The sequence below is a fragment of the Bombina bombina genome, chromosome 3 (assembly GCF_027579735.1).
Source record: "Bombina bombina isolate aBomBom1 chromosome 3, aBomBom1.pri, whole genome shotgun sequence".
NCBI lineage: Eukaryota > Metazoa > Chordata > Amphibia > Anura > Bombinatoridae > Bombina > Bombina bombina.
This window is the reverse complement of record NC_069501.1, coordinates 863,423,286-863,441,586: the sequence shown is the minus strand read 5'-3', so window position 1 is coordinate 863,441,586 and position 18,301 is coordinate 863,423,286. Positions and strand designations below refer to the sequence as shown.

Below are 18,301 nucleotides of genomic sequence, written 5' to 3'. Positions count from 1 at the left end.
AGATTAAGAGTGGAGTGCTAACAGTTAAGGGGTTTATCGCAGGTGTTTGCGCACATCAGGTTTAGCGCCCGTATTACAAGTTGAAAGTAAAAGCGACCGCTTGAGGGCAATTCAAGTTAACGCGTGTCCGGATAACGTGTCCTCGGAGCTCTGGTTAAAAATTGCACAAAACACAAATAAATTACAAAGTACAGTTACACTCATAATAACACCATCTAAAAAAAAATTGCAGAAAAAGAGTTTGATATATATATATATTTGTGTGTGTATTTATATGTGTATATATGTATTTACAGACATATACTCATAAGTACACACATATAGACAGATATAGAAGTGCATTGTAGCCGTTTGCAGTTAAGTAGATGAAAACTTCAAAAAGCATATTTATGCAATATTCATTTTTAATAAAGTGTTCTACTGTGTATTTACTGTAAATAGGTCACATTCCAATGTTCTGCACATGGTGGAATATGTTTTATGTATTTTTAAATAGATCTCTATATCTGTATATATCTATACATATATATATATATATATATATATATATATATATATATATATATATATCTCAATATTGTACCAAAATACCATCAGATATATGTAGAAATATGTAGTTATGAATAAATAGAACATATTCTGCTATGTGAAAAACATTGGAATGTGAAATATTATTATGTTCATCACAGGTTAGCGCACTTGAGGATATGCAATTGAGCAGTTTAACACAATTGCGATATTTTAAGTTTGACATTTTGCACACAACGGTTTAGCTCAAGTTCAAAAATCGTTTACTTTCAACTTGTAATGTTAGCGCTATCCGACACGTGCAAAAAGCTTACTTCGAGCTGAGTTAGCGTGTGACAGGGAGCGTTAAATACCGCTCCACTTGTAATCTGGCCCTGTGTTAGTAGTTACACCAAATCCAAATTTACTACTTGCAGCACAAAACATGCTAAAAAAGTGGTTACATTGTAATTGATTCTTTTTAGTATTAGCTGGCTGTTTGGCTTACTGTTCATCAAACTCTAATTAAAGGGACACTGAACCCACATTTTTTTCTTTCATGATTCAGATAGAGCATGCAATTTCAAGCAACTTTTTAATTTACTCCTACTATCAATTTGTCTTCGTTCTCTTGGAATCTTTATTTAAAAAAGCAGGAATGTAAAGCTTACGAGCCGGACCATCTTTGGTTCAGCACCTAGGATGTTCTTGCTGATTGGTGGCTAAATAGTATTCACCATCAGCAAGCCCTATCCAGGGTTCTGAACCAAAAACGGGCCGGCTCGTAAGCTTACATTCCTGCTTTTTCAAAAAAAGATAGCAAGACAACAAAGAAAAATGGATAAAAGGAGCAAATTAGAAAGTTGCTTAAAATTGCATGCTCTATCTGAATCATGCAAGAAAAAATTTTGGGTTCAGTGTCCCTTTAATCATCGGTTCTAGGCAATTTACATGTATGACAAATACCTGTGCATACTTCTCACAAGTTGTGTGTAACTTTATCTTGTGAAAGTCAATCACACTATACCAGGGCAGCCCAAAATATGGTCACCCCTGCTGTATATCAATTCATTTAATCTTACCTGGTTGATTTTTAACATCTGTTGATGACTTTAAGGGCAGCTGTATGATCTAAGGAATAAATGTCAAATAATTATAATCAAACTTCTGCCAAACAAAATTATTTTACATTATTTAACACTATCATAGAAAACCCCCTCCAAGAATAAAAAGTGACTAAAATAAACTGTTGTGGATAGATATTAAAAAAAAAAAAACTAAATGTATGCTTACCTGATAAATGTATTTATTTCCGGATATGGTGAGTCCACGGTTTAGTAATTACTGTTGGGAATATCACTCCTGACCAGCAGGAAGAGGCAAAGAGCACCACAGTTAAACTGCCAAGTATCACTCCCTCGCCCACAACCCCCTGTCATTCGACCGAAGGGAAACGGAGAAAAAGGAGTAACACAATGTGTAGAGGTGCCTGAGGTTATAGTAAAAAGAACAAATGTGGGGCTGTGGACTCACCAAATCCGGAAAAAAATAAATTTATCAGGAAAGCATAAATTTTGTTTTTCTTTCCTAAGATATGGCGAGTCCACGGCTTGAGTAATTACTGTTGGGAACCAATACCCAAGCTAGAGGACACGGATAAATAGGGAGGGACAAGACAGGCAGTCCTAAACAGAACAGAAGGCACCACCACTTGAAGAACCTTTCTCCCAAAAGAAGCCACAGTCGAGGCAAAATTATCACATTTTTAATAAAGTATGTAGAGAACACCAAGTTGCAGACTTGCAAATTTGTTCCACAGAAGCTTCATTTTTGAAAGCCTAAGAAGAGGAAACCGCTCTTGTGGAATGAACCGTAATTCTCTCAGTAGGCTGCTGTCCAACAGTCTCATAAGCCAAACAAATTATACTTCGTAACCAAAAAGAAAGAGTAGTAGCAGTAGCTTTCTGACCTTTACGTTTCCCAGAGAAACAGACAAAGAGGGTAGAGGACTGGCGAAAATCCTTTGACGCCTGTAAGTAGAATTTAAAAGCACGTACAACATCCAAATTGTGTAACAAATATTCTTTGGAAGAAGAAGGATTAGGACACAGAGAGGGAACAACAATTACCTGATTGATATTTCTATTAGAAAGAACCTTAGGAAGGAAACCTAACTTAGTATGAAGAACCGTCTTATCGGCATGAAAAATAAGATAAGGGGAATCACACTGCAGAGCTTAGAGTTCCGAGACTCTTCGAACAGAAGAGATAGCAACAAGAAACAAAACCTTCCAAGATAACAACTTAAAGGGACAGTAAACATAAAAAATAATGTTATATAATTCTGCACATAGTGCAGAATTATATAACATTATTTTAGTGCTATTGTTATAAAAGCCTTTTTCCTTTCAATTTTTTAAAAATATGCCGCTTTTACAGACCCGCTCTCTGGTCTCTGCTGAGCGGGTCTGTTTTTTTTACTCAGCGCATCGGGCCAGCTGTATAGTCACAGCCCGGCCCGACCGCACCATAACACTAAGTGCAGCTCGCTCCTGCTGTCAGACAGAGCAGGAGCGAGCTGCACTTAAGGCTCAAACTGAACCAGCTGTAAAACTTTAAGAACAAGGTTAAGGCTCCAAAGAGGAGAAACAGACTTAAAGACAGGCCTGATTTTGACCAAGGCCTGGCAAAAAGATTGCACATCAGGCACATCCGCCAAATGTAGTAAAACTGATAAAGCAGAAATCTGACCCTTCAGGGCACTGACTGACAATCCCTTAACCAGGCCTTCCTGAAGAAAAACATAATTTATGCTTACCTGATAAATTTATTTCTCTTGTAGTGTAGTCAGTCCACGGGTCATCCATTACTTATGGGATTATATCTCCTTCCCAACAGAAAGTTGAAAGAGGATCACCCAAGCAGAGTTGCTATATAGCTCCTCCCCTCACATGTCATATCCAGTCATTCGACCAAAACAAGACGAGAAAGGAGAAACCATAGGGTGCAGTGGTGACTGGAGTTTAATTAAAATTTAAACCTGCCTTAAAGACAGGGCGGGCCCGTGGACTCACTACACTACAAGAGAAATAAATTTATCAGGTAAGCATAAATTATGTTTTCTCTTGTTAAGTGTAGTCAGTCCATGGGTCATCCATTACTTATGGGATACCAATACCAAAGCAAAAAGTACACGGATGATGGGAGGGACAAGGCAGGAACTTTAAACGGAAGGAACCACTGCCTGTAGAACCTTTCTCCCAAAAATAGCCTCCGAAGAAGCAAAAGTGTCAAATTTGTAAAATTTCGAAAAAGTGTGAAGTGAAGACCAAGTTGCAGCCTTGCAAATCTGTTCAACAGAGGCCTCATTCTTAAAGGCCCAGGTGGAAGCCACAGCTCTAGTGGAATGAGCTGTAATTCTTTCAGGAGGCTGCTGTCCAGCAGTCTCATAGGCTAAACGTATGATGCTACGAAGCCAAAAGGAGAGAGAGGTAGCCGAAGCTTTTTGACCTCTCCTCTGTCCAGAGTAAACGACAAACAGAGAAGAAGTTTGACGAAAATCCTTAGTTGCCTGCAAATAGAACTTCAGGGCACGGACTACGTCCAGATTATGCAAAAGTCGTTCCTTCTTTGAAGAAGGATTAGGACACAAAGATGGAACAACAATCTCTTGATTGATATGCCTGTTAGAAACTACCTTAGGTAAGAACCCAGGTTTAGTACGCAGAACTACCTTGTCTGAATAAAAAATTAGATAAGGAGAATCACAATGTAAGGCAGATAACTCAGAGACTCTTCGAGCCGAGGAAATAGCCATCAAAAACAGAACTTTCCAAGATAACAGCTTGATATCAATGGAATGAAGGGGTTCAAACGGAACACCTTGCAAAACGTTAAGAACTAAGTTTAAGCTCCACGGCGGAGCAACAGTCTTAAACACAGGATTAATCCTAGCCAAAGCCTGACAAAAAGCCTGAACATCTGGAACTTCTGCCAGACGTTTGTGTAGAAGAATAGACAGAGCCGAAATCTGTCCCTTTAACGAACTAGCAGATAAGCCCTTTTCTAAACCCTCTTGTAGAAAAGACAATATCCTAGGAATCCTAACCTTACTCCATGAGTAACTCTTGGATTCGCACCAATATAAATATTTACGCCATATCTTATGGTAAATTTTTCTGGTAACAGGTTTCCGAGCCTGTATTAAAGTATCAATAACCGACTCCGAGAAGCCACGCTTTGATAGAATCAAGCGTTCAATCTCCATTCAGTCAGTCTCAGAGAAATTAGATTTGGATGGTTGAAAGGACCCTGAATTAGAAGGTCCTGCCTCAGAGGCAGAGACCATGGTGGACAGGACGACATGTCCACTAGGTCTGCATACCAGGTCCTGCGTGGCCACGCAGGCGTTACCAAAATCACTGATGCTCTCTCCTGTTTGATCTTGGCAATCAGTCGAGGCAGCATCGGGAATGGTGGAAACACATAAGCCATGTTGAAGACCCAAGGGGCTGTCAGAGCATCTATCAGCGCCGCTCCCGGGCCCCTGGATCTGGATCCGTAACAAGGAAGCTTGGCGTTCTGGCGAGACGCCATGAGATCCAGATTTGCCCCAACGATGAATCAGTTGAGCGAAGACCTCCGGATGAAGTTCCCACTCCCCCGGATGAAAAGTCTGGCAACTTAGAAAATCCGCCTACCAGTTCTCCATGCCTGGGATGTAGATCGCTGACAGGTGGCAAGAGTGAGACTCTGCCCAGCGAATTATCTTTGAGACTTCCAACATCGCTAGGGAACTCCTGGTTCCCCCTTGATGGTTGATGTAAGCCACAGTCGTGATGTTGTCCGACTGAAATCTGATGAACCTCAGAGTTGCTAACTGAGGCCAAGCTAGAAGAGCATTGAATATTGCTCTTAACTCCAGAATATTTATTGGGAGGAGTTTCTCCTCCTGAGTCCACGATCCCTGAGCCTTCAGGGAATTCCAGACTGCGCCCCAACCTAGAAGGCTGGCGTCTGTTGTTACAATCGTCCAATCTGGCCTGCGAAAGGTCATCCCCTTGGACAGATGGGGCAGAGAAAGCCACCATAGAAGAGAATCTCTGGTCTCTTGATCCAGATTTAGTAGAGGGGACAAATCTGAGTAATCCCCATTCCACTGACTGAGCATGCACAATTGCAGTGGTCTGAGATGCAGGCGCGCAAATGGTACTATGTCCATTGCCGCAACCATTAAGCCGATTACTTCCATGCACTGAGCTACTGACGGGTGTGGAATGGAATGAAGGGCACGGCAAGTATTTTGAAGCTTTAATAACCTGGACTCCGTCAGGTAAATTTTCATCTCTATAGAATCTATAAGAGTCCATAGGAAGGGAACCCTTGTGAGTGGTAATAGAGAACTCTTTTCCACGTTCACCTTCCACCCATGCGACCTCAGAAATGCCAGAACTATCTCTGTATGAGACTTGGCAATTTGAAAACTTGACGCTTGTATCAGAATGTCGTCTACGTACGGAGCCACCGCTATGCCTCGCGGTCTTAGTACCGCCAGAAGAGAGCCCAAAACCTTTGTAAAGATTCTCGGGGCCGTAGCTTACAAACTGGTAATGCCTGTCTAGAAAGGCAAATCTTAGGTACCGATAATGATCTTTGTGAATCGGTATGTGAAGGTAGGCATCCTTTAAGTCCACTGTGGTCATGTATTGACCCTCTTGGATCATGGGTAGGATGGTTCGAATAGTTTCCATTTTGAATGATGGAACTCTTAGGAATTAGTTTAAGATCTTTAGGTCCAAGATTGGTCTGAAGGTTCCCTCTTTCTTGGGGACCACAAACATATTTGAGTAAAATCCTTGCCCTTGTTCCGTCCGCGGAACTGGGTGGATCACCCCCATTAATAAGAGGTCTTGTACACAGCGTAGAAACGTCTCTTTCTTTATTTGGTTTGCTGATAACCTTGAAAGATGAAATCTCCCTTGTGGAGGAGAAGCTTTGAAGTCCAGAAGGTATCCCTGAGATATGATCTCCAACGCCCAGGGATCCTGGACATCTCTTGCCCAAGCCTGGGCGAAGAGAGATAGTCTGCCCCCCACTAGATCCGTTTCCGGATAGGGGGCCCTCTCTTCATGCTGTCTTAGGGGCAGAAGCAGGTTTTCTGGCCTGCTTGCCCTTGTTCCAGGACTGGTTAGCTTTCCAGCCCTGTCTGTAACGAGCAACAGTTCCTTCCTGTTTTGGAGCGGAGGAAGTTGATGCTGCTCCTGCCTTGAAGTTACGAAAGGCACGAAAATTAGACTGTTTGGCCTTAGATTTGGCCTTGTCCTGAGGAAGAGTATGACCCTTACCCCCAGTAATGTCAGCAATAATTTCTTTCAAGCCGGGCCCGAACAAGGTCTGCCCTTTGAAAGGAATATTAAGCAATTTAGATTTAGAAGTCACGTCAGCTGACCATGATTTAAGCCATAGCGCTCTGTGCGCTTGGATGGCGAAACCAGAGTTCTTAGCCGTTAATTTGGTTAAATGTACAACAGCATCAGAAACAAATGCGTTAGCTAGCTTAAGTGCTTTAAGCTTGTTCATAATCTCATCCAATGGAGCTGTGCGAATGGCCTCTTTCAGAGACTCAAACCAGAATGCCGCAGCAGCAGTGACAGGCGCAATGCATGCAAGGGGCTGTAAGATAAAACCTTGTTGAACAAAAATTTTCTTAAGGTAACCTTCTAATTTTTTATCCATTGGATCTGAAAAAGCACAACTATCCTCCACCGGGATAGTAGTACGCTTAGCCAAAGTAGAAACTGCTCCCTCCACCTTAGGGACCGTCTGCCATAAGTCCCGTGTGGTGACGTCTATTGGAAACATTTTCCTAAATATAGGAGGGGGGAAAAAGGGCACACCGGGCCTATTCCCACTCCTTGCTAATAATCTCTGTAAGCCTCTTAGGTATACGAAAAACGTCAGTACACACCGGTACCGCATAGTATCTATCCAGCCTACATAATTTCTCTGGAATTGCAACCGTGTTACAATCATTCAGAGCTGCTAATACCTCCCCTAGAAGTATGCGGAGGTTTTCAAGTTTAAATTTAAAATTAGAAATCTCTGAATCCAGTCTCCCTGGATCAGATCCGTCACCCACAGAATGAAGCTCTCCGTCCTCATGTTCTGCAAATTGACGCAGTATCAGACATGGCTCTCCCATCATCAGCGCGCTCTGTCCTTAACCCCGAGCAATCGCGCTTGCCTCTTAATTCTGGCAATTTAGATAATACCTCGGTCATAACAGTAGCCATGTCTTGCAAAGTGATTTGTATGGGCCTCTCTGATGTACTTGGCGCCACAATATCACGCACCTCCTGAGCGGGAGGCGAAGGTACTGACACGTGAGGAGAGTTAGTCGGCATAACTTCCCCCTCGTTGTCTGGTGATAATTTCTTTACATGTAAAGATTGACTTTTATTTAAAGTGACATCAATGCATTTAGTACACAAATTTCTATGGGGCTCCACATTGGCCTTCAAACATAGTGAACAAGCAGATTCATCTGTGTCAGACATGTTTAAATAGACTAGCAATGAGACTAGCAAGCTTGGAAAATACTTTCAATAAATTTACAAGCAATATAAAAAACGCTACTGCGCCTTTAAGAAGCACAAAAAGCTGTCACAGTTGAAATAACAATGAACCAAATCAGTTATAGCAACCAAAATTTCACAGTAAATGTATTAAATTTGCAAAGGATTGCACCCACCAGCAAATGGATGATTAACCCCTTAATACCCAAAAACGGATATCAATTTAACAAATAACGTTTTTATCACAGTCAAACACACTGTCACAGGTCTGCTGTGACTGATTACCTCCCTCAAAATGAATTTTGAAGACCCCTGAGCTCTCTAGGGACGTCCTGGATCATGGAGGATGAAGTAGGAAAACTGTGACTGAATCTTTACTGCGCAAAAAAGCGCTAAAATAGGCCCCTCCCACACATATTACAACAGTGGGGAATCTCAGTTAACTTTTTCTATGCAGAAATAAACGTTAGCCATGTGGAAAAATCATGCCCCAATAAGTTTTATCACCAAGCACCTCACAAAAAACGATTAACATGCCAGTAAACGTTTTGAACATTAAAAGATTATGAAGTGTTATTAATAAGCCTTCTACCAGTCGCTTTTACTGCAGATAAGGCTCAAACATTACTTCAGCATTAACAGTATTTTCTTAGACAAATTCCATTCCCTAGAAAAATACTTCAGTGCACGTACACTCATCAGCCTAATACCAGTCGCTACCACTGCATTCAAGGCTGTACTTACATTACATTGGTAACAGCAGTATTTTCTAGTCAATTCCATTCCTTAGAAAAATAATTTACTGCACATACCTCGTTTGCAGGGGGGCCCCGCATGCTATTCCCGTTTCTGAAGTTACCTCACTCCTCAGAATGTGCGAGAACAGCCAGTGGATCTTAGTTACTTCTGCTAAGATCATAGAAAACGCAGGCAGATTCTTCTTCTAATACTGCCTGAGAACAAACAGCACACTCCGGTGCCATTTAAAATAACAAACTTTTGATTGAAGACATAAACTAAGTTTAAAAACACCACAGACCTCTCACAACGACCTATCTATGTTGAGTTGCAAGAGAATGACTGGATATGACATGTGAGGGGAGGAGCTATATAGCAATTCTGCTTGGGTGATCCTCTTGCAACTTCCTGTTGGGAAGGAGATATAATCCCATAAGTAATGGATGACCCGTGGACTGACTACACTTAACAAGAGAAAGATAAAATTCTAAGAATTATAATTCTACTCCAAGAGTAGCCCTTGGATTCACACCAATAAAGATATTTATGCCATATCTTATGGTAAATCTTTCTAGTAACAGGCTTGCAAGCCTGAATCATGGTCTTAATGACCGACTCAGAAAGACCACGCTTAGACAGAATTAAGTGTTCAATCTCCAAGCAGTCAGCTTTAGAAAAACGAGATTTAGATGAAGGAAGGGACCCTGAATCAGGAGGTTCTTCCTCAGAGGTAGTCTCCAAGGTGGGAGAAATGACATCGCCACTAGGTCTGCAAACCAGATCCTGCGAGGCCATGCAGGGGCTATTAGAATCACTGACGCCCTATCCTGTCTGATACGAGCAATGACTGATGGAAGGAAAGCAAACTGAAGAAACAGGTATGCCAACCTGAAAACCCAAGAAACCGCCAGAGCATCTATCAGAACGGCCTGCGGATCTCTTGATCTTGAACCATACCTTGGAAGCTTTGCGTTCTGAAGGGATGCCATCAGATCGGACTCAGGCATCCCCCATTTGAGGACTAAGCTGGAAAACACCTCCGGATGGAGTTCCCATTCCCCGGGATGAAAAGTCTGTCTGCTCAGAAAAACAGAATTTATGCTTACCTGATAAATTACTTTCTCCAACGGTGTGTCCGGTCCACGGTGTCATCCATTACTTGTGGGATATTCTCCTCCCCCACAGGGAAAGGCAAGGAGAGCACACAGCAAGAGCTGTCCATATAGTCCCTCCCAGGCTCCTCCGCCCCAAAAATTCGACCGACGGTTAGGAGAAAAAAAGGAGAAACTATAGTGTGCCGTGGTGACTGTAGTGTATAGAGAAAGAAATTCTTCAAACCTGATTAAAAAACCAGGGCGGGCCGTGGAGAAAGTAATTTATCAGGTAAGCATAAATTCTGTTTTCTCCAACATTGGTGTGTCCGGTCCACGGTGTCATCCATTACTTGTGGGAACCAATACCAAAGCTTTAGGACACGGATGAAGGGAGGGAGCAAATCAGGTTACCTAAACAGAAGGCACCACGGCTTGCAAAACCTTTCTCCCAAAAATAGCCTCCAAAGAAGCAAAAGTATCAAATTTGTAGAATTTGGACAAAGTGTGCAGAGAAGACCAGGTCGCTGCCTTACATATCTGATCAACAGAAGCCTTGTTCTTGAAGGCCCATGTGGAAGCCACAGCCCTAGTAGAGTGAGCTGTGATTTGTTCAGGAGGCTGCCGTCCGGCAGTCTCGTAAGCCAATCATATGATGCTTTTCAGACAAAAGGAAAGAGAGGTAGCAGTAGCTTTTTTGACCTCTCCTCTTGCCAGAATAAACTACAAACAGAGAAGACGTTTGTCTGAAATCCTTTGTTGCTTCTAAATAGAACTTTAAAGCACGGACTACATCTAAATTGTGTAACAAGCGTTCCTTCTTTGAAACTGGATTCGGACACAAAGAAGGCACAACTATTTCCTGGTTAATATTCTTGTTGGAAACAACCTTTGGAAGGAAACCAGGTTTAGTACGCAAAACAACCTTATCTGAATGGAACACCAGATAGGGCGGATTACACTGCAGAGCAGATAATTCAGAAACTCTTCTAGCAGAAGAATAGCAACCAAAAACAGAACTTTCCAAGATAACAACTTGATATCTATGGAATGTAAGGGTTCAAACGGAACACCTTGAAGAACCAAATTTAGACTCCAGGGAGGAGTCAAGGGTCTGTAAACAGGCTTGATCCTGACCAAAGCCTGAACAAAAGCTTGAACATCTGGCACAGCTGCCAGTCGTTTGTGTAACAAGACAGATAAAGCAGAAATCTGTCCTTTTAGAGAACTCGCTGATAATCCCTTATCCAAACCTTCTTGGAGAAAGGAAAGGATCCTAGGAATTTTAATCTTACTCCATGAGAATCCCTTGGATTCACACCAACAGATATATCTTTTCCATATTTTATGGTAATCTTTCTAGTCACAGGTTTTCTGGCTTGTACCAGAGTATCTATCACAGAATCCGAAAACCCACGCTTAGACAAAATCAAGCGTTCAATTTCCAAGCAGTCAGCTGGAGAGAAACTAGATTTGGATGTTCGAATGGACCTTGTACTAGAAGATCCTGTCTCAAAGGTAGCTTCCATGGTGGAGCCGATGACATATTCACCAGGTCTGCATACCAAGTCCTGCGTGGCCACGCAGGAGCTATCAAAATCACCAAGGCCTTCTCCCGTTTGATCCTGGCTACCAGCCTGGGAATGAGAAGGAACGGTGGAAACGCATAAGCTAGGTTGAAAGACCAAGGCGCCACTAATGCATCCACTAGAGTCGCCTTGGGATCCCTGGATCTGGACCCGTAGCAAGGAACCTTGAAGTTCTGATGAGACGCCATCAGATCCATGTCTGGAATGCCCCATAATTGGGTCAACTGGGCAAACACCTCCGGGTGGAGTTCCCACTCCCCCGGATGAAAGGTCTGACGACTCAGATAATCCGCCTCCCAGTTTTCCACTCCTGGGATGTGGATCGCAGACAGGTGGTAGGAGTGATCCTCCGCCCATTTGATGATCTTGGTCACCTCTCTCATCGCCAGGGAACTCCTTGTTCCCCCCTGATGGTTGAAGTAAGCAACAGTCGTCATGTTGTCTGATTGGAATATTATGAATCTGGCCTTTGCTAGTTGAGGCCAAGCCCGGAGAGCATTGAATATCGCTCTCAGTTCCAGGATGTTTATCGGGAGAAGAGACTCTTCCCGAGACCATAGACCCTGAGCTTTCAGGGAATCCCAGACCGCGCCCCAGCCTAATAGACTGGCGTCGGTCATGACAATGACCCACTCTGGTCTGCGGAAGCTCATTCCCTGGGACAGGTGATCCTGAGTCAGCCACCAACGGAGTGAGTCTCTGGTCTTCTGATCTACTTGAATCACTGGAGACAAGTCTGTATAGTCCCCATTCCACTGTTTGAGCATGCACAGTTGTAATGGTCTTAGATGAATTTGCGCAAAAGGAACTATGTCCATTGCTGCAACCATCAACCCTACTACTTCCATGCACTGAGCTATGGAAGGCCGTAGAACAGAGTGAAGAACTTGACAAGTGTTTAGAAGCTTTGACTCTCTGACATCTGTCAGGAAAATCTTCATTTCTAAAGAATCTATTATTGTTCCCAAGAAAGGGACTCTTGTTGACGGAGACGGGGAACTTTTTTCTATGTTCACCTACCACCCGTGAGATCTGAGAAAGGCTAGAACAATGTCTGTGTGAGCCTTTGTCTTTGAAAGAGACGACGCTTGAATTAGGATGTCGTCCAAGTAAGGTGCCACTGCAATGCCCCTGGGTCTTAGAACCGCTAGAAGGGACCCGAGCACCTTTGTGAAAATCCTTGGAGCAGTGGCTAGTCCGAATGGGAGAGCCACAATAGGTAATGTTTGTCCAGAAAGGCGAACCTTAGGAACTGATGATGATCTTTGTGGATAGGAATATGCAGATACGCATCCTTTAGATCCACGGTAGTCATAAATTGACCCTCCTGGATTGTAGGTAAAATCGTTTGAATAGTTTCCATTTTGAATGATGGCACTCTGAGAAATTTGTTTAGAATTTTTAAATCTAGAATTGGTCTGAAAGTTCCCTCTTTTTTTGGGAACTACAAACAGATTTGAGTAAAACCCCTGACCTTGTTCCACAGTTGGAACTGGGAGTATCACTCCCATCTTTAACAGGTCTTCTACACAATGTAAGAATGCCTGTCTCTTTACTTGGTTTGAAGATAAGTGAGACATGTGGAACCTTCCCCTTGGGGGTAGTTCCTTGAATTCTAGAAGATAACCCTGAGAGACTATTTCTAGTGACCAGGGATCCTGAACATCTCTTGCCCAAGCCTGAGCAAAGAGAGAGAGAGTCTGCCCCCTACTAGATCTGGTTCTGGATCGGGGGCTACCTCTTCATGCTGTCTTGGTAGCAGCAGCAGGTTTCTTGGCCTGTTTACCCTTGTTCCAGCCTTGCATTGATTTCCAAGCTGGTTTAGTCTGGGAAGCGTTACCCTCTTGTCTAGAGGCTGCCGAGTTGGAAGCCGGTCCGTTCCTGAAATTGCGAAAGGAACGAAAATTGGACTTATTCTTAGCCTTGAAAGGTTTATCTTGTGGGAGGGCATGGCCCTTTCCCCCAGTGATGACTGAAATAATATCTTTCAATTCTGGCCCAAAAGGGGTCTTACCTTTGAAAGGGGTATTAAGCAATTTTGTCTTGGAAGATACATCCGCCGACCAAGACTTTAGCCAGAGCGCTCTGCGCGCCACAATTGGTGTGAGGGTATGACAGAAAAATTATCATCAGCGCCCTCCTGCTCTACAGTGTTTAAAACAGAGCAATCACGCTTTCTCTGAAATGCTGGCATTTTGGATAAAATATTAGCTATGGAGTTATCCATTACTGCCGTCAATTACTGCATAGTAACAAGCATTGGCGGGCTAGAAGTACTAGGGGTCGCCTGCGCGGGCATAACTGGTATAGACACAGAAGGAGATGATGTAGAACTATGTCTACTTCCTTCATCTGAGGAATCATCCTGGGCAACTTTACAATTTGTGACAGTTCTGTCCTTACTTTGTTTGGACGCAATGGCACAATTATCACACTATATTTGAAGGGGGAACCACATTGGCTACCATACATACAGAACATGATCTATCTGAAGGTACAGACATGTTAAACAGGCTTAAACTGGTTAATAAAGCACAAAAACCGTTTTAAAACAAAACCGTTACTGTCTCTTTAAATGTTAAACAGGGCACACTTTATTACTGAATATGTGAAAAACTATGAAGGAATTATCCAATCTTTACCAAATTTTCACCACAGTGTCTTAATACATTCAAAGTATTGCACCCCAATTTTCAAGCTGTTAACCCTTAAAATGTGGAAACCGGAGCCGTTTTTAATTTTAACCCCCTTACAGTCCCAGCCACAGCCTTTACTGCAACTTCACCAATCCCAGGGGGGTATATGATACCAAATGAAGCCTTCTAGGAACGTTTTTAGTGGATTCCAGACCCTCACACATGCAGCTGCATGTACTGAACTCAAAATTAACTGCACAGTAATGGCGCGAAAATGAGGCTCTGCCTACTACAGAGAAAGGCCCTTCCTGACTGGGAAGGTGTCTTAACAAGTGCCTGGTGCTAAAAACGTTCCCCAATGTTATAAAAGTGTGAAATACAACTTCAAACTGCATATAATACTTAAATAAAGCAATCGATTTAGCCCCTAAAAGTGTCTACCAGTTTATAGCCCATAATAAGCCCTTTATTCTGTTTGAGACTAAGAAAATGGCTTACCGATCCCCATGAGGGGAAAATGACAGCCTTCCAGCATTACACAGTCTTGTTAGAAATATGGCTAGTCATACCTCGAGCAGAAAAGTCTGCAAACTGTTCCCCCCAACTGAAGTTATCTCATCTCAACAGTCCTATGTGGAAACGGCAAACGATTTTAGTAACTGCTGCTAAAATCATAATCCTCTCACAAACAGAAATCTTCATCTCTTTCTGTTTCAGAGTAAATAGTACATACCAGCACTATTTTAAAATAACAAACTCTTGATAGAAGAATAAAAAACTACAACTAAACACCACAAACTCCTCACCATCCCCGAGGAGATGCTACTTGTTCATAGCGGCAAGGAGAATGACTGGGGGGGCGGAGCCTGGGAGGGACTATATGGACAGCTCTTGCTGTGTGCTCTCCTTGCCTTTCCCTGTGGGGGAGGAGAATATCCCACAAGTAATGGATGACACCGTGGACCGGACACACCAATGTTGGAGAAATCTGCTTCCCAGTTGTCTACTCCTGGAATGTGAATGGCAGATAGAAAGCAATTGTGGGTCTCTGCCCACTGAAGAATCTGAGTAACCTCCTTCATGGCTAATGAACTCTGAGTTCCTCCCTGGTGATTGTTGTAAGTCACAGAGGTTATGTTGTCTCACTGGAACCTGATAAACTGGGCTGAGGACAACTGAGCCCAAGCCAATAGAGCATTGCAAATCGTCCTCAACTCCAATATGTTGATGGGAAGAGCAGACTCCTCCCAAGTCCAAAGGTCCTGAGCTTTTAACGAGGTCCAGCCTGCTACCCAGCCCAGCAGGCTGGCGTCTGTGATCATGATCACCCAGGAAGGTCTCCAAAATCATGTGCCCTGACACAGATGTTCCTGAGAAATTCACCAGGGGAGAGAATCCCTTGACGACTGATCTAACTCTATTCTCTGAGATAGATCCATATGGTCGCCATTCCATTGTCTGAACATGCACCACTGAAGAGCTCTCAAATAGAATCGAACAAAAGGAAGGTTGTCCATGGAAGCCACCATCAGACCGATTACCTCAACACATTGAGCGACTGAAGGATGAGCAGAAGCCTGAAGAAAGCGGCAAGAGGCAATTATTTTGTTTTTCCTGACCTTTGTCAGAAAAATCTTCATCAATAGAGAATCTATTATTGTCCCTAAGAACACAACTCTTGTAGCAGGGGAAAGGGAGCTTTTTTCCAGATTCACATTCCATCAGTGGGAACAAAGAAAAGACAACAATATCTGTGTGTGAGATTTTGCCAATTGAAAAGATGGCACCTGAATATTGTCTAGGAAGGGTGCCACAGCAATTCCACTAGAATGGATCACTGCCAAGAGAGCCCCCAGAACCTTTGAAAAAATTCTGGGAGCCGTGGCTAGACCAAATGGAAGGGCCACAAACTGGAAATGTTTGTCCAGAAAGGCACATCTGAGGAATCTGTGATGGTCCCTGTGAATAGGAACATGAAGATACGCATCCTTTAGGTCTATAGTTTTCATGAACTGACCCTCTTGTACTAAAGGAAGAATGGAGCGTATAGTCTCCATCTTGGAGGATGGAACTTTGAGAAACTTGTTTAGACACTTTAAGTCTAGAATGGGCCGAAAGTTCCCTCTTTTTTGGGAACCACAAATAGGTTGGAGTAGAACCTGAGACCCTGTTCCTGCACTGGAACTGGAACTATCACTCCCAGGGAGGAAAGATGTTGTATACATTTAAAGAACGTCTCTCTTTTTATCTGGTCTGCAGATAATCCTGAGAGAAGGAATCTGCCTCTGGGAGGAAAAGTCTTGAATTCCAATTTGTAACCCTGGAATACTATGTCCACAGTCCAGGGATCTGGGACATCTCGTATCCAGGCTTGAGAGAACTGAGAAAGTCTGCTCCCCACCTGATCCGATCCCAGATCGGGGGCAAACCCTTAATGCTGATTTGGAATCAGCTGCGGGTTTCTTTGATTGGTTCCCCTTGTTCCAAGACTGATTGGGTTTCCAAGAAGACTTGGATTGTTCCTGCTTGGAAGAAAAAGGGGAAGGCTTTCCTCTGAAGTTACGAAAGGAACGAAAATTACTCTGATGTCCTGTAGGCCTATTCTTATCTTGGAGATAGAAAATACCCTTTTCCACCTGTAATATCAGAGATAATTTCTGCCAAACCGGGTCCAAACAAGGTTTTGCCCTTGTAAGGAATCGCCAGAAGCTTGACTTTAGGGAAAATGTCAGCAAACCAGGAATTCAACCATAACGTCCTGCGGGCTAGGACAGTGAAACTAGATGTTTTAGTTCCTAGTCTAGCACAGGAAAAACTTCAGAAGTGGAAGGTTCATCAAAGAAAATGGGAAATGAATAAGCTACTGAAATAGAAAATTAAGCCTTACATTCAGTTTAAACTTGTATTGTTTTATCAAGTAAATATGTGTCAGAAAAACATAATTTATGTAAGAACTTACCTGATAAATTAATTTCTTTCATATTGGCAAGAGTCCATGAGCTAGTGACGTATGGGATATACATTCCTACCAGGAGGGGCAAAGTTTCCCAAACCTCAAAATGCCTATAAATACACCCCTCACCACAACCACAATTCAGTTTAACGAATAGCCAAGAAGTGGGGTGATAAGAAAGGAGCGAAAGCATCAACAAGGAATTGGAATAATTGTGCTTTATACAATAAAATCATAACCACCACAAAAAGGGTGTGCCTCATGGACTCTTGCCAATATGAAAGAAATTAATTTATCAGGTAAGTTCTTACATAAATTATGTTTTCTTTTATGTAAGAGTCCATGAGCTAGTGACGTATGGGATAGCAAATACCCAAGATGTGGAACGCCACTCAAGAGTCACTAGAGAGGGAGGGATAAAAATAAAGACAGCCAATTCCGCTGAAAAAATAATCCACAACCCAAATCAAAAAAGTTTTAATCGTTATAATGAAAAAAATTGAAATTATAAGCAGAAGAATCAAACTGAAACAGCTGCCTGAAGAACTTTTCTACCAAAAACTGCTTCTAAAGAAGAGAAAACATCAAAATGGTAGAATTTAGTAAAAGTATGCAAAGAAGACCAAGTTGCTGCTTTGCAAATCTTATCAACAGAAGCTCCATTCTTAAAAGCCCAGGAAGTAGAAACTGACCTAGTAGAATGAGCCGTAATCCTCTGAGGCGGGGATTTACCCGACTCCAAATAAGCATGATGAATCAAAAGCTTTAACCAAGAAGCCAAAGAAATGGCAGAAGCTTTCTGACCTTTCCTAGAACCAGAAAAGATAACAAATAGACTAGAAGTCTTTCTGAAATCTTTAGTAGCTTCAAGATAATATTTCAAAGCTCTTACCACATCCAAAGAATGCAAAGATCTTTCCAAAGAATTCTTAGGATTAGGACACAACGAAGGGACAACAATTTCTCTACTAATGGTGTTGGAATTCACAACCTTAGGTAAAAATTTAAATGAAGTCCGCAAAACCGCTTTATCCTGATGAAAAATCAGAAAAGGAGACTCACAAGAAAGAGCAGATAATTCAGAAACTCTTCTAGCAGAAGAGATAGCCAAAAGAAACAATACTTTCCAAGAAAGTAATATAATGTCTAGAGAATGCATAGGCTCAAACGGAGGAGCCTGTAAAGCTCTCAAAACCAAATTAAGACTCCAAGG

At 42.4% G+C, this 18,301-nt stretch overlaps 1 protein-coding gene across 1 annotated transcript in view; it reads right to left on the bottom strand.

Moving 5' to 3' along the window:
• DZIP1 (DAZ interacting zinc finger protein 1) overlaps positions 1-18,301 on the bottom strand; it is a 281,110-nt gene that overhangs the window by 182,001 nt on the left and 80,808 nt on the right. The window contains exon 9 of the mRNA XM_053707838.1: positions 1,590-1,638. Coding sequence (XP_053563813.1) covers positions 1,590-1,638 — 49 coding nt within the window. The remainder of the gene's footprint in view (positions 1-1,589; positions 1,639-18,301) is intronic.